Below are 23,557 nucleotides of genomic sequence, written 5' to 3' on the forward strand. Positions count from 1 at the left end.
GCACATACGACCTCCTGCACCTCCCCACCCCCACGCATGCGTGCATATCTCCTGCATGCGCCCCCTGCATGCGTGGCAGAGACCCAAAAATCAGCTGGCTGCTGGGAGGCGTACACGCATTTGTGGTAGAGCTGAAGTAGGGCGACGGCTTGTGTGCCTGCATGCCATAGGTTCCCCATCACGGTCCTAGTGTATTCCTGCTAGTGCAGACTCTGCTTTTTGGATCATTGAATGCCCCTTCAATGGTCTGCTGTGTCTCCAGGGTGCAGGCCCATGGCTTGCATATCTTTGTTGATGGTGTCTTGCCATCTCTGTTTTGGATGCCCGCGATGTCGCCAGTCATTGACTTTTAGTTGGTAGGCAGTCTTGCCAACAGTGGAAGGTGCTGCTTTCAGGATATGTCCATACCAGAGGAGCCGGCCTTCTCTAATCTTCTCCATACCACACCAAAATTTTGGTGAATGGTGTCATTTCTAATGTGGTCAAGAAGGGAGATGCCTGATATCCAATGGAGCATTTGCATTTCCATGGCATGGAGATAGCTTTTGGTCACTGTTGTTGCTGCCCAACATTCAGTGCCATACAGTGCAACAGGGCGGATGGTTTTCTTGTAAATCTTAGATTTAAGATGGGTTGGCATTCGTTTGTCACATAACACACCAGTGAGTTCTCATAAATGCATCCAGGCTGCATTCACCCTTGCTCGCACCTCACCACTGATGTTGCCATTGCCTTGGAGATGGGATCCTAGATACTGAAAAATGTCCACCTTCTTTAGGTTTTCTCCATTGATTTGAAGCATTCCAGGGGTGGTGACAGTCTCTAAGTACTCAGTTTTCTTGATGTTGAGGTGAAATACGAAATCGTTGAGGCAATAATTCCATGTTGGAACTTGCTGCTGTAGTTCACCTCTGGTGGTGGAAGCAAGCATAACATCATCAGAATAGAGTATAGTCCAGGGTGCATTCTGCTGCAGGTCATGTGTGATGGTATCCATGACCAATATAAACAGAAGTGGTGACAGTGCAGAGCCTTGGTGCACCCCAACCATCACTGGGAATCTGTTGGAGAGGCCAGCTGGGCATCACACTTGGCTGCTGGTGTTCTTGTATAGCATTTTGACCCAGTCAATGAATGGTTCATGTACTCCGTGATCCCGGAGGGCATACCAGATTAGTTGGTGTGGGACACGATCAAATGCCTTCTCCAGGTCTAGGAATGCCATGTGTAGTGGTTGTCTCTTCTCACAGTGTTTCTCTATGAGATGACGGGATGCAAAGATGGCATCAGTTGTTCCACATCCTTTAACAAAGCTGCATTGGTTGATGGTGAGTTGGGCGATGCTGCGAATGCATTGATCAGGGATTCTCTCAAAGATCTTCATAGTGTGAGACAGAAGGTGGATTGGGTGATAGCTGGCACAGTCAACTGGGTCACCCTTGTTCTTGAAGATGGGAACTGTTACTCTTGTTATCCAATCAATTGGTACATGCCCAGTGTCCATTACAGCATTGAAGAACTCAGTCAGCCAAGGTATCCCTGTGCCTCACACTTCCTTTAGTTTCCAGAAGCGAGTGAGCAGATTGTCAGGTCCAGGGGCCTTCAAATTCTTCATTCTGTCCACAGCATTGATGATTTATTCCTCAGTTATGAGTGGAATGGGTCTATGGGTTGGAGTGCCTTCTGGAATTGGTGCATGTGGGAACTCAATGTGGATGGAAAGTTATATGCAAGGGAGAATTATATATGTGCATGCCTTTGCAATTTGCAGAAAATGAAAAAGTACTTTGAATATTGCCTTTGGTGGAAATTCACAAAGTGCAGAGATCTATCTATTCTAGTTACTGGGATAAAATCACAAGGAAGTAAATTTCTATTCTGCATAGTGTTGAGCTGTGCCACCTAATTCTCTCCCCAACCTCCCCAACCCCAGTCAATATTCACCCACCAACTCATTCATCCAACACTAAAACAGTACGTTATAATCTTCTCAGAGAACTTCAATTATTAGATGGATCAGAAGAAGAAGAAAAATAATAATTCTGAAACATCATTGCTTATTAATAATCAACAGGACACCAAATAACAAATAAATTGTTTATTTTATGTATAAACAATTTAAGGGAAAATAGCACAGCAAATGACAGAAAACTAAAAAATTCAGAGGTAAAATAACATATATGTATTGACTCAAAAATCTGTCTTCTGAGAATTTTCTTCCTATCATTGATTTTTCTAAACATTAAGTGGGGCATCCAAAAATACTCAATATGTTAGACAACTGGGCAATGTCTATACATAAATTCTGGAATTCTTCATCCAGACATTCTTCTTCACTTGGCCATCTCTCAATCCAGGTGTTCTTCGTAATGGTATAGGAAATTCTGGAAAGAGGAAACAGGATAGCTTAAAATTTAGGCCTGCAAGGAAATTGGTTCAATTGTCTCCTGTTGGAGCAATGTGCTAGGCTTGGACTTAGTCCATTTATACATTTTAATCATTTCATCCTTGCAGAAGATACCACACAAGAAGCCAGAGAAAAAGTGCAGATGGCTCTCAGATGAAACCATCAAAATAGTTGAGCAAAGAAAAGCAGCCAAAGCAGCAGGCAAATGGGAAGAAGCAAGAAGACTGAATGCAGCTTTCCAGAGGGCAGTAAGGAAGAACAATGAAGTTTACTGGATGAGTGATGTAAACAGCTTGAAGCAGACTACATGAAGGGTCACATCAAGAATGCTTTTAGGCTAGTCAAAAAAATTAGAGGACCATTTATTTCTCAAAAAGGCATCATTAAAAACAAGTGAGGGAAAGAACTGTCCAACCAAATAAGACATGAAGAACAGATGGCGAGAATATACAGAACAGCTGTATGCAGGTAGCAAAGGGGCCCAGCCTCAGGATGAGGAGGCAAGACAAGTAGAAATAGAACCGGCCTCCTTGAGGAAAAGATCATATGGACGATGAACCAACTCCCAAACAACAAGACTCCAGGTGTTGACCCTATCCCTGCAGAATTACTGTTGTCAGGTCCCACAGATCCCTATTGGGACACTGCCATTCTTGTGGGGAGGGGGCCTGGGTGCATTCCTCAGTTTATAACCTTTTTCCTGATGCCTATGTATCCTGTACTTTGATTTACCTTCTTGAGAATGTAAGGGGGGAGGGCCATCTGTTTTGTCTCAGTTCCAAAGCCTCCAACAAGAGTCGTCCGGGAACAATTTCTTATCACCTTCTCAGCCTGAGATTATCAAAACAACTTTGCACCTGTGGATTGGCTTATTCAACACCGAACTGAGGGGAGGGGTTTCTAACTGCTTTATCCTAACTGAATTATGCAGAAAACCTCAGATCCTGCTTCCTTTGTCTTACAATCCCTTTTCTTTCAATAAAATATTCCTTTTGAAATGTTAATTGTTTCAAGAGTTTTGCTTTCTTGAATGAAGAGGAGAGGCAGACCCTTATACCTGTACTCCCAGAGACATTAAAGACCTGTGCCATAAAATCAGGGAAACCAACACGTGGACACAAAATCGGAAATGCCCAGTTTTCATTCCACTGCCAAAAAAAAAGCAACTCTCCTTTTGATTGCTCCAATTATCATACAATTGCTCTCATTTCTCAAATCAGAAAGGTTCTGCTTAAAATAATGCAACTATATCTAGCATCAATCATTGAAAGAGAATTACCAGAGGTCCAAGCCAGCTTCTCAAGGGGTTGTAATACCCATGACCATATTGGAAATCTGCTCTGGATCATGGAAAAAAATATTGGGAAATATCGAAAGATCATTTACATGTGCTGCAGCCACCAAAAAGGCCAATGCAATTCCAGGCTGCATTAACAGAAGGATAGAATCAAGACCATATGAAGTGCCACTTTATAATGACTGCATCCAATTTTGGTCACCACAATATAAAAAAGATGAGAAGAGCGCAGAAAAGAACAAAAAAGATGATTAGGGGACTGGAGGCTAAAACATATGAAGAATAGTTGCAAGAATTGGGTGGTGAAAAGAAGAACTGAAGTGATATGATAGCAGTATTCCAATATTTGAGGGACTGCCACAAAGAAGAGAAGGCTGGCCTATTTTCCAAAGCACAGGAAGGCAGGAAAAGAAGCAATGGATGGAAACTAATAAAGGAGAGAAGCAACCTAAAACTAAGGAGAAATTTCCTGACAGAGAGAACAATTAATCAGTGGAATGTTTTGCCTTCAGAATTTGGGGGTGCTCCATCACTGGAGGTTTTAAAGAAGAGATTGGATTGCTATTTATCTAGAATGGTATAGGGACTTAAAGACCTCAAAGTCCCTTCCAACTCTTATTCTGTTATATGTTCAATAAAATCAAAGAAGTAAGAATTTTGGTATCTTCTGGAAATCAAAAAGACCAAGCTCATGACTACCGTAAGGAAGGGAAATATCAAAATAGAAATTGATGGTGAAGAGATAGAATGTATGAAAAATTCAGTTTCCTAGGATCGCAAATAGCTCAAAGCTGTGAATGCAGCCCAGAAATAAAACATTGGATTGTCCTGGGTTGCACAGCAATGATGAACATGAGCCAAATATGGAAAAGCAAAGACATCAGACTGGCAATTAGTTCCTTCTATTATATTCTCTGAAACTACTTAAGGCTGTGACAGCTGGGCCTTAAAAAAGCAACACAGGAAGAAAATATCTTGTTTGAGCTCTGATGCTAGAGAAGGCTCCTGAGTACTCCTTGGACAGGAAAAGTGAGTACTGGAGCCCATTACACCAGAAATGTCAAAAATCACAAAAGTGCATCTCACTTACTTTGGTATGCCATGTGGGGGGAATTCACTAGAGAATGCAATTATGTTTGGAACAATTAACGGTAAAAGGAACCCAGGGCATCAAAGAACATGATGGCTGAACACTATCAAAGCTGACACTAGCCAGACCATAGAAAAACTCAAATAAATAGTGCAAGATTGGAAGATAGGGAGAGACCTGTAACATAGCTAAATGTCTATGGAGATTCTCAGTCATCCAGGTCGTGATTGTCCCAAAAGTGCTTTTTCAAAAGGTTTTGAAAAGTCCAGTTGTCTTTTGAAAAAATCACCTTTGGGACCTGAACCATAAAATTGCCAAAAGCTGGACTCGACTGAACCAATAGCATCATCATCATCATCATCATAGATTCAGATTAGGGTTGCTTTCAAAGATGTAACACAACATTCCATGGCACTGTAGTTATATTGTTAGGGGTTCTATGGATTTGATGGCAAGAAAGTAAAGTCTATAAAATTTTAGGATTTTTTTTAAAAAAATAGTGAAATACGTACGTATCATTCATGTGCCACAGGTCACTAGCAAGACCCCAGATCAGATAATCATCATTCACCTTCAGATTCAAAGCCTCCTGGCATTTCCTTTGACTTATATAATTGCGGGCCTTTGCTTGTGGATTTCGGTCAGTGCCTGCAGAAATTAGATAGAATCTGAATAAATATTTTAATAGGGTTATAGTCTTACATTGGCAAGTAATGTTAAGTAACCAGAGAAGAGGGAATAGCTGTATTTAGTGGATGCATTGGCCCTTTCTTCATCTGCTATTGGTCCATATTTATCAAAAAACAAACAAACCATCTTCTCAGCTCTACCTTTTTCCTCAGAGAGGCCAATTATGCGCAACACAGATACTGCAGCATCTGACCCTGAAAAACCAGTTCCCTATCTCAGTACTAGAGCACTTTTCAAGTTAACCTCATCTGCCTGCAGATCATCCAGGGAAGATTCCTATCAACAGAAGTGAAAGGAAGGCCATTTTTGCAGAGGGAAGGGCGGCCATTGGCAGCCTTTCTACAACAGATCCTTCCCACATTGAGGATCTTCTGGAGGATCTTCTGATTCACTGGAGCAGATTGATCAGGATACAGAAAACTGGTAGAATGATAAAAATGGCTCCTCCGTTTTTTTCTGATGTAACTCATCCCTAGTTCCACTTCCTCACAGACAAAATCCTGAATCCTTATCTAAAACAGAAACATTCTGTTTAGAAAAACCCTGTGGTGAGTTTGAATAACAGTGATAAGGATGAGGAATAAGATGTTTCCTCTCTTTAAAACAGAAAAAGAGTGAAGAGATCAATTTAAAGGCATGCTCTTCTTACAAGCAAAAGAATTCACCAGACCTGCATCTATTTCTGCATCCTTACTGTAACCAGAAGCATTAAAAGGGAGACTTTGTTTTAAGAAAGCAGACCGAAATCCCATTATTCCTTTTGATAATTCATGAATAAGGGAAGCTTGAAGGAATTACTGAAACACATTTGTGAGGATGATGAATCCTGAAGTGTTACAAAAAATTTTGAGAAATATTCAAACATGCACATTTTGAGAGAATTTCTATCTGACTTCCAATGGGAAATACTTTACTGTTCCATAGAAATGTGAGCTTCTGTGAAATAAAATATGTCCTACTGACACTTGAGGTTTTTAATGGCTGCCCTCTTTTACTTTTTGGGAAAACTACAGCATTCTTACTCGGAAAATTCTGGGAAACACTGAGATTCTGAGTGTAGAGATGAAAATTGAGCAGGTAGGTGAAGTTATCCTGATATCTCGGTAACTCCCACCCTGCTAGAAAGCTTCAAGAGCTGGCTTCAAGCCAATGGGGTGATTGGGTTCCTGTCTGATACGTTTGGGGGTATGGATGATATCAACTGGATTCAGCATCTGTTTTTGCTGTTTATTCTTTTTTCCTATTCCGTTAGTAATTTTACTATATTGCATTTATTATTTTGTTCAATTTTATTCTACATTGCCCAGAATCAATTAAGACTGAGGTGGCACTTAAACTGAATAAATTAAATTAAATCAAATTAAATAGACTAATGTGAACTTTCAAATAGGGTTCAAATGAACTTTCAGATTTAAAGAAAATGTTTGTTTCAGGGAAAAATTCTTACCTCTTTTAATAACTTCTAAAACGTCCATGACATAGGTATCATTACCATCTTTTTCTTCTATTTGAAGCAGCTTGGTTTTGTAGACTTATAAGAACAAAGACAGAAACAATACTCAATTAGACAGCTGATTATTTTTCACCATGAGCAGCATAATCAGTGAGGCACAGGTGCTGCTAGTTGTCTATGGAGATTCCCAATCATCCAGGTCAAGGTTGTCCCAAAGATGCTTTTCCAAAAGGCAACTGGATTTCCTTTCTTACCAAGAAAGTCCAGTTGCCTTTTGGAAAAGCACCTTTGGGACAGGTACTGCTAACGTTTCCACCTAGACTATGGGCACTTCCAGGCTGGATCTTTGTGGCAGTCTAGAATCTTCCAGGTGTGGCCATTGAGTACTAGCTCCACTGTGGGGTACATGGAAGCAAATTGTGTATTTTCTCTAGAGGTGCCCTGGTTCTATGAGTGTGATACTATTATCAGTCATGTGAGGTAGTCCAGACAGGATTTATTTTATTTAGCGTATGGCAAATACATGGATTTATAGTGGTTCAAATGTTAATGCCCAGTCCACCCAGTCATTCAAGGACATTCTTCCATACAGGAAGTATGGCCAGATGGACTAAAATTACTTTATTGTAAGCTTGCATTAACAGAATCTTGCAAGTCTGAAAGTATATTATTTCCTTTTTTAAAAAAAACATGTTTTATTTACAGTTTTCTTTTCACACCATAGATATTTTGTGGACAGTGCACTGACGGAGTCAAATCTTTTTTAAACAACGCTAACAATAATAATACAAATAAGTATGTGTAATCCTAATCTTCCAACTTCAACAATACTATTCTCTTTCTATAATTCTTTATCATTTTCCCCATTAATTCATTTAAACATAACATTTTTTGTGCCATGTATTTGTTATCCCCTACTAAATTACTAATATTTAATATTTTAAAAATTACTCATTATTCCACCATAACGTCAATATTCCAAATTAATGTTAATAATACAATTAGATTACCTAATTCTAAATTTCCATCTACTAAATTTAACTTATTTTTAGTTATAAGATGTATTATCTGTTAATATATATACTATTATTTTCCCTATTTGTATTTTTCCATTTTATTAATATATTTTCTCATTATTCATAATCTCTTAACTTTTTTGAAATTCCATCATTTATTGACTTTTTAGTCAGCCATTTATCTCTCTCTCTTGGAATCTTGTAGCTCTTTTTGATATATTTGCATAGAAATTTGATATATTTGACTAGAAAAAGAGGGTGGGAGAAATACTTTCAGTCTTCACGAATCTGTTTAATGTAACCTTATGCTAAAGATTCTGCTGATGTGCCTGGTTACTCTTCCTGTCTGGGCTACCTCACAGGGCTAAGCTTCCAAGAAATCCTTTCCTCCTTTTGTGAAAACTTTCTCCTCACTCCACTTCACAGTACTGTAGTGTTTAAGATCTGGGTTTTGAAGTTGGGGCCATGCAGATTACTGCACTTTGGCTTCATGTTGCTTTTTGAAGAATTGAGAGTGAAAACAGTGAGTGTGTGCAGCATGGAAATGTTCTCTGAATCTCAGTGTTTTGGCTCTGCTTACTCATTGATACAGATCTGTTTTTAGGAGCCATGAATTGTTATGCTACACTGGAAGGTAAATAACACACCAACAAACTCTGAAACTAGCCTGACAGAGGCTAGCACTAGCTAACATGGCAGCACTTTCTTGAGGGCAGTCAAGTGCCTTTTGAGGTGTGGACCAATCACAAAAATATGGAGGCACTCAGCCCCCCCCCAAAGACTCTCCCCAAAACAACTCCGATGGGCGTAGTACTTTAAATAGTTTAACTTTGAGTTGAAATACATCCTGGGTGGACGACTCATGTAAACCACAACATGACAGCAAATGTGAGGAGGTGGTCCATGCCATGCTCCCTCCCTCCCAACCGGCAGCACAAGCCACAACCAGGGGGCAGGCGAAGCGGCAAAGAAACACGGAGGGCATGGGGGTGTGATGAACCAAAGGCTAAAAGATGAACTACTGAACGACCCATACTACCTATGGACAACATGGGAGTGCTGACCCTCAAAGTTGGACTAGCGTGGAAAGGTTCAAAACTATACATGCCCAATAGTCTACAGCTCCAAATACTCCAGAAAAGTCACAACTCCAAGCAAGCGGGGCATTTTGGTTATTTAAAAACCCTGCACCTGGCTAGAAGGCAATTTTGGTGGCCAAAGATAAAGAAGGAGATTGAGGACTATGTCAAGAGCTGTGCCACTTGTGCAGCCATGAAAAAAAGACCATGAAAACCCCCAGGACTGCTCCAATAAGTGGCAGATCCATCCCAGCCCTGGGAGAACATTGCCATGGACTTCATTGTAGAACTCCCTGATAGTGGGGGAAATGCGGTCATTTGGACTGTAATAGACTTATTCTCTAAACAAGCCCATTTCATAGCTTGCACTGATCTCCCATCTACAAATAAGCTGTCCAAATTGATTGTGAAACACATCTATAGGCTGCATGGGGTTCCCTGCAGGATCATCTCTGAAAGGGGGTCCAATTCACCACCAAGTTCTGGAGTGGGTTCATAAAGTCCATTGGATCCTTTCTTTTCTTGCAGGAAGTTCTTTCTCTTAACTCTGTCAACTTTGAAGCTAGCCTGACTGAGACCATCTTGGAGGCTTCATTGTTGCCACAATGGTGATGAGAAATAGAGGGGGGGGGAATAGAGATAGTTGGGGTTTTGTAGCCAAAACAAAATAGTTTCTCCTGAAAACCAAGGACATTTCCACAGATGGCTGAAGAGAGGAGGAGTATAGTTTCCAAGCAACCGGACAGCACCTTGATTGGACCATGCGACTGATTGTTTGGGAAAGGAGGGAAAACCTTTAGTTTTAATTAAGTGAAAACTGCGGGGACCTTTAGAGTTGGTTTTTACCAATCTGGGCCAATATGATATATCCAATAAACTTGTTCTTTGAGGAAACTGCTTGCCTCGGAGTTCTGTTTGCTATGGGTGTATTACTTAAAATCTTGACACAAGCAGCACCATGTCAACTAGAAAAATATCACTGCAGGATGAAGGTGTGTATTCTGAGGGTAAAAAAATCCATTTTATGAATAAATTCAAAATGGCTGCTCCAAATCATGACTTCTTGTTAATTAGATGTAGACAATGAAAGACACCACTACTTTATTAATAAGATTCTACAATATAAATACCATAATCCACACTTGGATCGCAGGCTTTTTCCATTCGTAACGGAAGATCAATCTTTTCTTGCTGGTTGAGCAAGGAACAGGTTTCTTCAAGGGGAGAAAAGAGAAGACAAAATGTTGGATTGATTGTTGAGGATACATGTTCTGATTTAAAAGACATGGCTAGGGCAAAAAGTAGCCAGCACAGAGCAGATAACATCTCATTTTTAGAAGACATAAATAATTATGTCTTTGATAATCAGAAAAAATAAGACTAATTTAAATGCAAGACCCTACTATCTAGAGCTAATTACATAATTACTTGATAATGTGGCATTTCAAATGCTTGCTGCCTTATTTTTTCTGAAAAGAAAATCAGATAAGATTTGTACTATATTTAAGGAACAAAGAAAACACTGGGTTTTTCAAAGGCAATCCTGACATAAGGTTTATTATGCTCTGAAATAATAATTCAGTAATAACAGAATAATAGATTTGGGACTACTTGGAGGTCTTCTAGTCCAACCCCCTGTTCAGGCAGGAAACCCTATACCCGTGCCAGAGGTGCCAGAGGTGGCACGGAGCACCCTTTCTGTGGGCACATGAGCCGTCACCCCAGTTCAGCTCCACTGCGCATGCATGCGCATCTCCCACCGGGCAGCTGGTCTTCGGGTCTCTGCCACGCATACGAAGGGCACGTGCAAGGGGCCATGCACATGCGCAGGGGATGAGCGCATGCGTGGGGGGGGAGTGAGCGCATGCGCGGGGGTGGGGGGTGGGGGGCTGCATGAGAAATGCATTTTGAGGGTTTGGGAGCATGCGCTTTTGGCCTCAGTCGGGAAAAGGTTAGCCATCACTGCCCTATACCATTTCAGACATTGTCCAATCTCTTCTTATAAACCACCAGTGTTGGAACAACCATTTTCTGGAGGCAAGTCATTCCATTGATTAATTCGAAATGTTAGGAAATGTCTCCTTAATTCCAGGTTGCTTCTCTCCTTGATTAGTTTCCATTGCTTCTTGTCTTGCATTCAGGTGCTTTGGAGAATAGGCTGACCCTCTCTTCTTTGTGACAGCCCCTTAGATATTGGAACATTGCAATCATGTCACCCCAGTCCAGGGGTGGGTTCTACTTACCTTTACTACCGGTTTGCAATGGGGCCGAGCACACGCTCTTCTGCGCATGCGCAGAAGCGTTTTGATGACATCAGGGTTGGTGGGCGGACCCTCCCGCCGGTTTTACTACCGGTTCTATAGAACCGGGGGCAACCCACCACTGCCCCAGTCCTTCTTTTCTCTAGGTAGACATACTTAATTCCTGCAACCATTCTTCACATGTTTTAGCCTCCAGCTAATCATCTTTGTTGGTCTTCTCTGCACTCTTTCCAGAGGTTCAACATCTTTTTAATATTATGGTAATCTAAATTGGATGCAGTATTCTAAGTGTGGTCTTACTAAGGCATTATAAAGTGGTACTAACACTTCACATGATCTTAATTCTATCCCTCTGTTAATGTAGACTAAGACTGCGTTGGCTTTTTTGGTAGCTGCAGCACACCACTGGCTCATATTTAAGTGATTGTCCCCTAGGACTCCAAGATCCTTGGCGCAGTTATTACTATTGAATCAGGCACTACTTATACTATACCTGTGCACTTGGTTTTTCTTGCCTAAATATAGAATCTTAACTTTTCTCTATGCTGAATTAGATAAGACACAGAGTTCAAGTCTATCGAGATCCATCTGGATTTTGAGCCTATCTTCCAGAGTGTTGACCAGCTTGGTATGTCCCAACTTACCTTCTGCACATTGGCAAATGTTACCATCACATATCTTATTGAGAAGGCCTGTTCCTTTATCTGGATGGTAGAATCTGGTACATTGTTCATCTAATGGAAGAATTAAAAGTTATGTCCATATGTCACATCAAGAAATTTATGATGATTATAGATTTAATTACTTAGAAAGACAAAAGAATAACCCATTTTTTCTCAAGATTTCCAATTTAGGACATGTGTCACCTGACTGTGCAACGGAAACTTATTAAGAGTGTTGATTGGCTGATTGAGTTTTGTTAAGCATTTACCTGAGAAGCACAGAGCCCTACAATGCAATAAGATAGATAAGAGAGGATATCCCATTATCTAATGGAGTTAGGAAGTTAGAACATGGACATCTGTAGAATTCTGCAAATAGTATTGAATTGCAAGTTTTGGGCATGCATGCAATGCCACAATTAACATATAAAATGTGTGGGGCTTCTGGTGTGACAATATAATGTTTACATTTCTCATTTTAGCCCCCTTTGATGCCTCCTTATATGTACCATGTTTCCATAACATAAAATAGACTATAGGTAGTCCTCAATTTATAACCACAATTGAGGCCTGAATTCTGGTCATAAATCATTGCTGTCATATGTTGAGTCTTCACATGACCAAACTTGGTTTTATAACCATTTTAATTATGGTTGTTAAATGAGTCATTGCAATAGTTGAATCTCATGGTGATTAAGCAAACTACATGGTTGTAAGTCTGAATCCAGTTTATCAAATGGGAGGTTTTTTGCGGGTGACTACCTATAGTTATGATTCTTATAGTCTGTTATAAAACCAATTTATTCTAGTATTAAAGTCTCCAATTTTAGGGAGCTTCTGTGCAATATTACATATGATACCCTGACTCTGATATTAGCAGTACCAATACTAAAATATAGTATTATTGTTTTCACTTAGTAGTCACAATCAGGACAAGCAATTTGATTGCTAAGCAGAAAATCCTATGACTGCAACTGAATTTATGACCTTACATCCCCTTGATCATTAATCAAAGGGATGCAGTTACAGAGTGAAAAATAACATGATTATGACTTACAATTTTACTGCCACCTTTCAAACCGTACCATATTAATTCTGCTATTCCAAGCAAACATGTGTGCTGGTTGCAAATGATATAAATGGCAATCACATGACTAAGGGATGCAACAATAGTTATAAACTGAAGGATTAGACACAAGGTTATTTTTTTAGTGCCATTGTACCATGGCTGTCAGTAAGCAAAGCCTATAGATGCCTTATAATTGAAACTGTAGGCCAATACATGTAGTCCTCGACTTACAACCACAATTGAGCCCAAAATTCCTGTTGCTAAGTGAAACATTTGTTAAGTGAGTTTTGCCCCATTTTACAATCTTTCTTGCTACGGCTGTTAAGTGAATCATTGTAATGTTAAGTTAGTGACATAGTTGTTAAATGAATCTAGTTTCCCCATTGACTTCACTTGTCAGAAGGTTGCAAAATGTGATCACATGACCCTGGGATACTACAACAGTCATTGAAGGATTAGTCACAAAATTATTTTTTAGCAGCTTTGTAATTTTGAACGTTTGCAGCATCCCATGTGTGTTGGTAAGCAAAGACTACAAGTGCCTTATAAGTGAGACTACAGGCCATATTTTCACTGCAGTTAACAAGACCTAGTGAGAGTGGGATCAAAATGGGGACAAATTGACCTTCCAGGCAAGTTAGGTAGCCTGCCCGAGCCCTTTGACACAGCAAGCGATCTTAGGGTTGCGTCTATATGCAAAATCAGTGCAGCAGAATGTCTTCGATGGGCACATCCTTTCCTGAAATTAAAGCTCAACCCATTGATCTGTGCTGCCAACAAAAGGGAATTAGAACTGGTCATGGGTGTCTGTCGGTTCGGGTTTCTCATCATTTCCATCTTGGCAAATATGTCAGGTCTGATTAGTTGGACTGGAGATTTTTTAAATCAATTATTTTGTATTATTTTAACATTTCAGAAATGTGTATGCATTTGAGGGTATGTTTTCCAAACAAAGTCTTTTTTGCAATTTTGCCACTAGATACAGGTTTTACAGGTAATTTTCTCTGAAGTATTTTCATGATTTTGCACATTTCATGGTTAAAGAGCTGCACTGAAAATGCTATTCAGAAATAAAAATGATAATGAACTTTCAAAATACTAATTAGAATGGCAAAACTCTTCCTCAGCCAGGATAAGCTCAGTACCACATTTTCCCCCTAAAGATGAGCATCACGTTGCCCACCTGAGTAAAGAAAAACAGGATCTTGGTGTCACTGGCTTTGTTCTCTGCCCCTCAGGAGGCAAGCAAAGGAAACTCAGACCAGAAGGCTGCCAAAGCATTGGACTGAGCTCTGTGTCACTACCTTTAATATACCTTCAATATTCCCAAATGATTCATTCTTCACCTTTTATAAAATTGTTATAAAGAGATTTTTGGAAAATCAAGAATGTTTTTATAAACTATCAATTGTTGTTGGGCTTTTTGCCTAGTTTTTCCAAGCTTCAATACCATTGAGTTCCTTTGGAAAGAGCCAGTGTAAATGGTAAATGCACCAGGCTAGAAAGGGGGAGGAGACCATGAGTAAAGTCCCACCTTAGCCATGAAAGCCAACTGGATGACTTTGGCCAAGTCATTCTCTCACAACCTGACTCACTTCACAGAGTGTTGTTGTGGGGAAATTAGGAGGAGAGAAGTGTATTCAATACATTTGCCATTACCTAGATTGTAGTAGCTGTACACCTTGACTGATCCTGGCTGAATGAAACCAACTTCAAAATGCTTGAGAATCTTAAATTGCAGGCATTCATTCTCAGAGTGGGAGACCTGGGATGGAGAGAGAAAATAATTTGTGGGTGCCAGTTTATCCATGGAGATAATCCCCCCCCAAAAAACTCCATCCGAATAACCTCAAGGAAACTGCTTATTCCACGTTCCTTAGGTTTGACCCAGTGATTGAAGGACTAAATTCTGCAAATCTGTCCAGGTTTCCCAGAATAAGGGGTAAACAGTGGAAATGGTGAGAGGACCTGCAGGTTGAAATGGTGTCTCAGAAAATATTGGTCAAAAGTTAGAGAATTAACGCACGATACCTGGGGTTTCAAACTCAAGGCTCAGGTGATGGATCCTACCCACAGGGTGCTTAGATCTGGCCCATATGGCCGCCCTGGCAACAGCAAAGGACCAGCCTGTGGTGCCTCTGCCAGGGAAAATGGAGCTCGAGAGGGCCACCCATGGCCCTCCCCAGCTCCGTTTTCCCTGGCAGAGGTTTGCAGATCGTTGCAGCCAAAAATGGAGCTTGGTAGCCCATTTTTGCTGGCAGAGCACTTGGGCCACTACAGGCATTCCTGACACGAGTGTCCTCGAGCTGGCCACACCCACCCTGGCCCCCTCAAAGTCAAACACAACCTTGATGTGGCCCCTCAATGAAATTGAGTTTGACACACCTGCACTATTCTGTCATGTCTTCTTTCAGATTCATTCATTCATTCATTCATTCATTCATTCATTCATTCATTCATTCATTCATTTATATTCCATGCTTCTTTTTTACTATCCAAAGAGCATTAGGTGACCTAGGCCAGTGGCCCCCAACCTTTTGGGCACCAGGGACCTGTTCCGTGGAGAGAGGTTTTTCTGTGAACCAGAGGGGGTCTGGTTTCACCTGCTGCCTGTTTTGGCATGGGTTCAAGGAAAGATCCCTTCAGTCTGTCTTAACCAGAAACTGTGAGCCATATGCAGGAACAATTTACAGGTATATCAGAAAATAAGTTCTGGCCAAGGTGTGCTAGTACTGAGATTAATGCAAGTGGAGAAAATCTCTAATCATCAATGCAAGATGTTTTTATCGGGATAACTGCTAGAGATCACAATAATAATCCCACAACTCTGATAGCCAGTTCTAGCATGCTAATTCTCCTTGGGTGTTCCCTGGTTACTTCAGGTGCTGCAGGCCTCAAGGTCAGAACTCGAAGCTTTGGGCGTTTGCTTGGATATCATCATTATTTGGGCACCATCGTCCTATTGCAGCATTTGTCAGGGATGTAGCTCTTTCATTATCAATTACACCTTCCTATTCCAACCTGCACTCCCCTCCATGCCTTTAACTGGTGAGATAAGCTATTCATTAACCATATTTATCTCTTTTGGGAAAGTGTTAGAGCTGCGTTCCCAAATAGCTGAACCAACATATATCAGGGTGGGCTTGAGATTTCAAAATGGATGGGGTGTACTTGCTCACTCCATGCTTCTCTCTTATACCTGTCTACCATTTATAAGTCAGGCCACCTGACAGATGGCAAGATATGCTGTTCTAAGCATTTGTTTAAGACTGCCCCACCCTGCCCCATGTTAGGAGGAGTGATGTTCTCCCAACAGATGATGCTTAGTGGAAGGGAAGAAATCTACCAAGGACAATGTCATTCACCATCCTCATGATTGTGGCAGAATATGGACTGGTAGCATAATTTAGGCCAGTATATGTTTACTGGCTCAAGGGCTGGTGGCTTGTAATTTATTGCAATCATGGAAAACAGACAGGAGGCAGTACTACATTTATCCAATTATGGATAAATATAGCAGACATGCAGTCTTCGAATATAAGTATCGCATATTACAAGATATGATTATATCTCTTTCTTACTAAGTATATGATCTGTTGCAGTTAACGATGGATTAAGTAGGTTTATTTTGCTGAATATATACCCTATCTTTTTCAGTATAACACACTTTTTTGCCTAGCAAACCAAATAACCAACCATGCAACTACTCAAAGAAATTGATTCCATATGTATTTACCTTGTCTAAGTAAATTATAACAGTTCCTTTCTGAGCCATATTATTGTCAATTTCAAACCTGGAGATATATCTGTCCACTCCTTTAGAAAGCTAAACAATGAAAGGAAAGAAAGGATGATATTTACTTCAATAGTTGCAGATGATTCAAATACATGGAATTGCAGATGATTGAAGCTATTTGTACTGGTACTGTGTTACATTTATAGCAAAATCTGAAAATATTTTCAAGGTTTCCTGAGAGACTTCGAGACAACCAAAAAGAGTTTTAATATAATTAATTTGTCAAAGAAATTCCAATATCCTTCTTCTAGTCAAATTCACCCTACAATCAATTTCTGGGTCAGTATGGAAATCATTGCTTGTAGTCAACATCTGAGTAGTTTCCTTTTTTTATTATTTTATAATATATAATACAAAAGTAAAAAGAAAATAGTAGGAAAATAGAGGATGAAAAAGAGAAGGGAAAAGTGTGAGGCAAGGGGAAAAAAGAAAGAAAAAGTATTGACTTCCTACTCCCTTTGATGCAGTAATGATAATAACATCAAACCTCAACTTTTTACTTTTGCATAATAATAATATAAACTAGCCATTTTTATAACAACAAACTTATTAATCGGTAAAGCCCAAAATCAAAGTTTCATTTTTTTCTACCACAAGCACAAAGTCCAGAAGTGGTTTCCAAGTAGAAGCAAAAGTAATTATATATTTTTCTTTAATCAAAACAATCAATTTGGCCATCTCTGCTAACTCCATCAGATTTTGCAATTGTTCATCCATTGTAGGAATCAAGGTGTCCTTCCATTTTTGTGTGTAAAGTAATCTTGCTGCCGTCAACATATATAACAACATCAAAGTTTTTTTTAAAAAAGTTTCAAGTCTTTTTCCATTAGACCCAGAAGAAAAAATTCTGGTTTTATCTTTATATTCACTTTAAGAATTTTCTGTATTAGAATATGAATCCTACTCTAATATTTCTTTGCTTTATCACATGTCCACCACAAGTGATAAAATGTCCCTTCTTTACATTTAAATTTCCAACATTCACTTGAAATACCTTATACATTCTGGACAACTTATCTGGTGTTATATACCAACGATATATCATCTTATAAAATTTTTCTTTTAGATTATAATTTAATGTAAATTTTATACCTTTCGTCCACATATTCTCCCATTGTTCCAGCACTACATTATATCAAAATATATATATTGCCCACTGAATCATGCAACATCTGAGTAATCTCCAAGAAAATTAAAATAACTGACTAGATTCACAAAGTTTTGCAGAATCAAGACTTCATTACAAGAGATGCACTTTTCTGATTTTATTAAAAGATAATGCCTTTTATGTGTCATAGAAATAAATTTCAGCATCTTATTGATTCATTTATAGGTAATGAAATTTCATTCATTCTCTCTGCAGTTTAATTATAATACATTCTCTAATTCAGCATCTTCAGTGAACTATAGAAACAGCAACTTCAAGCCCCATCCAAAGCTTGCCTACCCTTGTAAGGTCTTCAACATCAGGGAGAAAACCAGTCAGCGTAGAAACATCAATTATTGTCATTGTAGAATCAACTTCTCCCAAATACCTAAAATCAAGAATGGTGAAAAAAATGACCAAAGATGGATTTCCTAGTTCAGAAATAATTTCCTCTTCATTGCTATGAGGGCAGTGCTCTGTTTTTAAAAATGATTCATCTTGAAGGGGAGAAATCCAGCTATTGTCATGTCATATAGGCTGGCACTTGAGCCACCGCAATATATGTGCTCCTAACTCCCATAACAATTTTCATGGAAGTTTTTGCAAGGTCATGATTTTGGATGAAAACTGAGTCAGAAGCATTAAGGCACAAAATGGAATGTATTTTTGTTCTTTAAATGACAAAACCAAACTGAAGACCTATCATTAGTCTCACTCTATAGTTCTCTTGAGTCCAGCTCAACATCTGATGGATTCATGAACAAGTTTGTGGAATTTTCCCATCAACATGGAATATATTTGTCATTACCGTCTCCTGGGTTATTTTTCTCAACTTCTGAGTCTAGCCTATAGTTGGAGGTTTCCCATTCATGTACTTGCCATCCTGCTGTAGCATATTGCAATTTCTACATCCCTAAATCAATCTGAAGGACCTGCAGTGACTTAAATCCTGCTCTTTGTTTTATCCACCACCAACAAAATGTTACAAATTAGGATGGTGCACAGAAAACAGATCAATATACAGTACAAGCAGAGATAAAGTATAAAGTTGGGAAACGTTTAACTATTTTCTTGTAAAGTAACAAAATTGCTTCACCAAGTTATTACTCTAAATATCCTGTTACAATCCAAAGTTTTCTTTAACATTCAATATTCTTACCTAGTGCAGATTTTGAGCTTGAGGGCTCCCTTGGCTCCCTTTGCCTGTTTGAAATCTAAACATTGCAAAAGAAAGGGAAAAAATCAGACTCTGTAAAAATTCTTAGCAGTTTTTTAAAAGATGAAAGGTTTGATTGTCCAACTGGCCGTAACATCTCTTTTGAAAACCAATAATTAATCTATTCATTTTTACCCTCTATTTCTATAATTGATTGGTTTTTGAAAGAATTCTTGAAAGAAATCAAACGAATAAGGAATGTTTAACCAAAGAATAATAAATTAAATCCAGACCCAATTTCAGTCGCTGAAGAACTGGTTTCGAGTCCTTGCATGACCACTTCTGCTATTAGGCCTGATATGGGCAATCCCATTGGGGTACCTTGTACTTGCTTATAGATTTTTCCATTGAACTTGAAGTTTGTGTTGTGCACAGAAAACACATCTTAGTGCCAAGATGCACAACAACATCAACATCACATTCCTTAGTAGCATTCTTGACAGTCTTAACAATGTACCTCTTTTTTCTGGAGGTGGTAGAACCAGGCAGATATCTCAGGCTCTTACAAAACCTACATATTCTGTCCTAAATAGACACCTCTTACAATTGACTCACTGACCAGAAGGGTACAACATCTGATGCAGACCATTCTGTAGCCAAGATAACTTCTTTTTCATGCACCACAATCCTCTGCCCAGTTGAATCGTTATCATCACAAACAGCTGAACCTGCCATGTTATTATCCCTCTTATTGGGCAGGGACATTACAACTATTATACAGGGATACACTCAAAACAACTTCTTTATGGTCCACTGTGCCAGATTCAACAATTATCCATACTGTCCTCCTGCAGAGTCTTTATGGAAGAGAGGGCAGAGAGCAGGGCAGCCCAATAGAACACACCTGCTGAGTTGGTCACTAATTTCAGCCTGAAAAGCTGACAAGCAAACTCTAGACAAGCAATCTGTCCATGTAAACCAGCAATCTACATACAAATAGGGCAGTATCCAAGCTTAAGAAGAGTACCGGCAGCACAACAAGTGTTGTACTGAACTTATTATATTAAGGTATTGAAAGAATACCATAGCAAGCAGTAAAAATATTAACCTAGTGAGAGTTGCCTTGAACTGCGAGATAAGACACATATAAATTTGATAAATAAATGTGGGTTCTGCAAAGGAAAAATGAGATAAACATGTAATAGTGCCTCAGAATCGTACATAGATATAAAACTGGTAAAAAATTGAATCCTGTTGTAAACCTATCAACATGAATTGAAAGCAGCCAAAAATCTCTGGAGTTAATCTCCCTTTCTGGAGTTTCTAAAATTAGGAATGCCATTAAGTCATTTTTCTTTTTTGGCACCTTTTACCTCAAATCTTAAGAGTTGGTGCAACTAGTTAAGTGATAGAACAGTGGAGACTTAGTGGACAACAAGAGGCCTTCTGGCCTATGGCTATTTGACCATCTGTCCAAATCCCAACTGGTTTGTTGACTGCAAGTACTGGATCTCAACTAAGTATGGTTAATAATATTTTCTATTAAATGAGAGACTTTTTATGAATAAATAGCAGAGAGAGCTTGTTCCACATTGAGATTCTGACACTGTGAACACTAAAACTTTAATTCCTCCCCCCCACCCCGCTGAAACTTCATTACAATCTATATTTCTAGGAAACCAAACTTACCTAACTGGACATTTTCAACAGAAACATCAAGATGGAATTTGTTGCAAATATTTGCATCTTCCTGCAATTGTGCATTATAGACCGTCAAAATTGTCATTGTTGCTTTTCCATCACCTGATGTTGACACAGTGAAGTCTTCATTGAGTTTGGTCTGAAAAGCAACCAGGGTTAACATGACCATCAACTGCAGTTCCTTGGCTATTTTGATTTTACTGGATTGTATTTGTTGTAACCTGATATGAGCTAGAGGTGGAATAGATTTCAAAATATAAGAAAGACCCAATCAAATATTTGGATGAAGAAACAACAATATATTGGCAAGGTATCAACAAAATCAAATCATAAAGAAAACTCCTTTCCTTCCACTTTCTGAAGACACAATGAATGTAAAACTAACCAAATTATTGTGCACCAATCTTTGCAATTTCTATGTATGTGTACATTCATAGTAATATAACATGTACAGTAAACTTTAAAGCACCTGAAATCTGTTTTCAGATGCAATGGAGAAGTGATTAAAATGTCCTCTTCTCCCAACAAAGTGGAGGGTAAAGCTTCCAATAAAAGGGTATTGGTTATTTAGAAATAATGGTCTCTTAGAGGCCATTGGTGATAACTGGAAGAAAAAGCAGAGCGGATCCAGCTGTAACTGAGAGAAGTGTGTATGCTTCTTAAATCAAGAATTTCTAATGAAAGGAAAAGACTGTAAGAGCCATCGCTATAGAGAAAGTAATACAAGTAGTTCTTGATGTACAACCACAGTTGGACCAGAATTTTGACCTTAAGCGATGCATTCATTAAGTGAGTCATCATGTGACTGGACCCAATATTATGACCCTTTTTACAATAGTTGTTAAGTAAATCACTGCAGCCATTAAGCGAATCTGGTCGCTTCCACTTTAAAACTTTCTTTTAAGGTGTAATCCAGTAGCTGTATCACTATTGCAAACGTTAACAAGCGTTAACAAGCACTTTCCCTAATAGCTTCCTCCTCCCGCCCTCAGGCGCCATTTTCTGCATTTTAAATCGGAGTTAAAGTGTTACTTGCAATTTTTTTCCTTTTTTCTCCTGATTTGCTCTGTCTGCAATCAAAGTAAAGATGTTAAAAGTCCCCCCATTTATTTTCAGCAGATTTTAGTCACGGCTTCTAGCTCCGCTTTAGTGGAGTCATCCCTGGTCGGAGCAGCTTGACAGGCTTCAATAGGGAGCCCACACCCTTCGCGCCCCAGGATTTCTCCTAGGACACTTGGGGGGCTCTACCTCCGCCTGTCAGCTCCTCTCTTTCCCCTTTGCCCAGGGAGAGAGTTCCAAGCCTCCAGACAGCTGTTTTTCGGCTGATCTGGGGCTTTTACGGAATCGGGGATCGGGCGCTCATAAAAGAGCGTCTTCGAGGCTCTCGGAGCCAACCGGAAGTCCTCGGTGCCGCGGGTTTTTGCGGGTGGTTTGTCGGCCTTCTTTGGTCCCAAGTCGGTGGCCTTTGGCACTGGTTTGGAGAAACATTCGGCAGCCCGATGTCCTTCCTTCCCACATTTGAAACAGGTGAAGGGCTTTGATTTCGGTTTGAATTCCGCCCTCCCCTCGGCCATCTTAGGTGCTCCTTTACGGTGAAAGGAGGATGATGGGTCTCCTGCACGCCCCCCTTGGAGTCGGCTTCGGGCCAGCTCGATCTCCACATCCTCAGCTACTATATACCAACTCTGCAAATCTTCGGGGACCCCCCGGCCTCTACAGTCCTTGTATATCTCTTCATTCAGCCCATCTTTGAAGCTCTCCAGTAGAGCCCCTGTCATGTAGGGTGCCAGCTCGCGAAATTCTTGGGTATACTCTGCCACTGATCTCCGCGTTGCTGTATGCCCTTCATTCTGAGTCTCGCCTTCCGTTCAGCTAGGTGGTCTTCAAACCGCCTCCTGAACTGGTTGTAGTTTCTCAGCAAGGGGGAGTTATTATTGTGGAGGACCACCATCCAGTCAGCGGCTGCTCCCTCTAAGACGTTCGTGACGCATCTCACTCGAGCGGCATCTGATAAGTAGTCCTCCCCTCAATCCTGCATGTGGTTCCACACTTGGGTCAAAAAAAAAAAAACAAACCCCAAGGTCTTCGGATTCCCATCATATTTCCCGGTTAGGGGGGGAATCTTTGGTTCTTACGTCTGCGGGGGGGGGCCTGCAAGGCTGGGGGTCCCTGGCCTGCTGCATCCCTCACTTGAGCTCCAGAAGCCTGAGATGTTCCTTCCTCAGCTTCCTCAACCTCTCCCCCACAGGCTGTTTCTTCCGGCTCCCCCCTGGGACCATCTCCTCCCTTCTCCACAGGGAACCCATAAAACTCACGACTTTTCCAGATTTCTTCGATATCACGGAGGAGTTGCAACGCCTGTGCCAACATGAGGCTTTCCTTTTGCTCTTGCAGCTCTCTTTTGCTCTCTCTTACGGCAGTGGTTCTCAACCTTCCTAATGCAGTTTAATACAGTTTTAACCCTTTAATACAGTTCCTCATGTTGTGGTGACCCCCAACTAGGGGTGGGTTCTAAATTTTTTTACTACCGGTTCTGTGGGCGTGGCTTATTTTGTGGGCGTGGCTTGGAGGTCATGTGACTGGATAGGCGTGGCTAGTTGGTCATGTGACCGGATGGCCATGGCTATGTGTATAGGGACTACTCAGAGGGCTGAAAAAAGTGATTTCTGACAGGTCCTCGCACTTTTGACCGGTCTTCGCACTTATGACTGGTCATCATTTATGCCCATTGTA

General features: G+C 40.1%; 1 protein-coding gene across 1 annotated transcript in view; it reads right to left on the reverse strand.

Moving 5' to 3' along the window:
- Nucleotides 1-2,083: 2,083 nt before the first annotated feature.
- LOC139312978 (A.superbus venom factor 1-like) overlaps nucleotides 2,084-23,557 on the reverse strand; it is a 104,197-nt gene continuing 82,723 nt past the window's right edge. The window contains exons 21-30 of the mRNA XM_070938224.1: nucleotides 20,813-20,963; nucleotides 19,127-19,181; nucleotides 18,268-18,355; nucleotides 16,761-16,850; nucleotides 14,684-14,789; nucleotides 11,938-12,027; nucleotides 10,163-10,246; nucleotides 6,932-7,015; nucleotides 5,307-5,442; nucleotides 2,084-2,384 (exon numbers count right to left, since the gene is read on the reverse strand). Coding sequence (XP_070794325.1) covers nucleotides 2,243-2,384; nucleotides 5,307-5,442; nucleotides 6,932-7,015; nucleotides 10,163-10,246; nucleotides 11,938-12,027; nucleotides 14,684-14,789; nucleotides 16,761-16,850; nucleotides 18,268-18,355; nucleotides 19,127-19,181; nucleotides 20,813-20,963 — 1,026 coding nt within the window. The 3' untranslated portion in view covers nucleotides 2,084-2,242. The remainder of the gene's footprint in view (nucleotides 2,385-5,306; nucleotides 5,443-6,931; nucleotides 7,016-10,162; nucleotides 10,247-11,937; nucleotides 12,028-14,683; nucleotides 14,790-16,760; nucleotides 16,851-18,267; nucleotides 18,356-19,126; nucleotides 19,182-20,812; nucleotides 20,964-23,557) is intronic.

This window comes from Pituophis catenifer, unplaced genomic scaffold, assembly GCF_029215685.1.
Source record: "Pituophis catenifer annectens isolate HBS135680 unplaced genomic scaffold, rPitCat1.0.hap2 SCAF_2, whole genome shotgun sequence".
NCBI lineage: Eukaryota > Metazoa > Chordata > Lepidosauria > Squamata > Colubridae > Pituophis > Pituophis catenifer.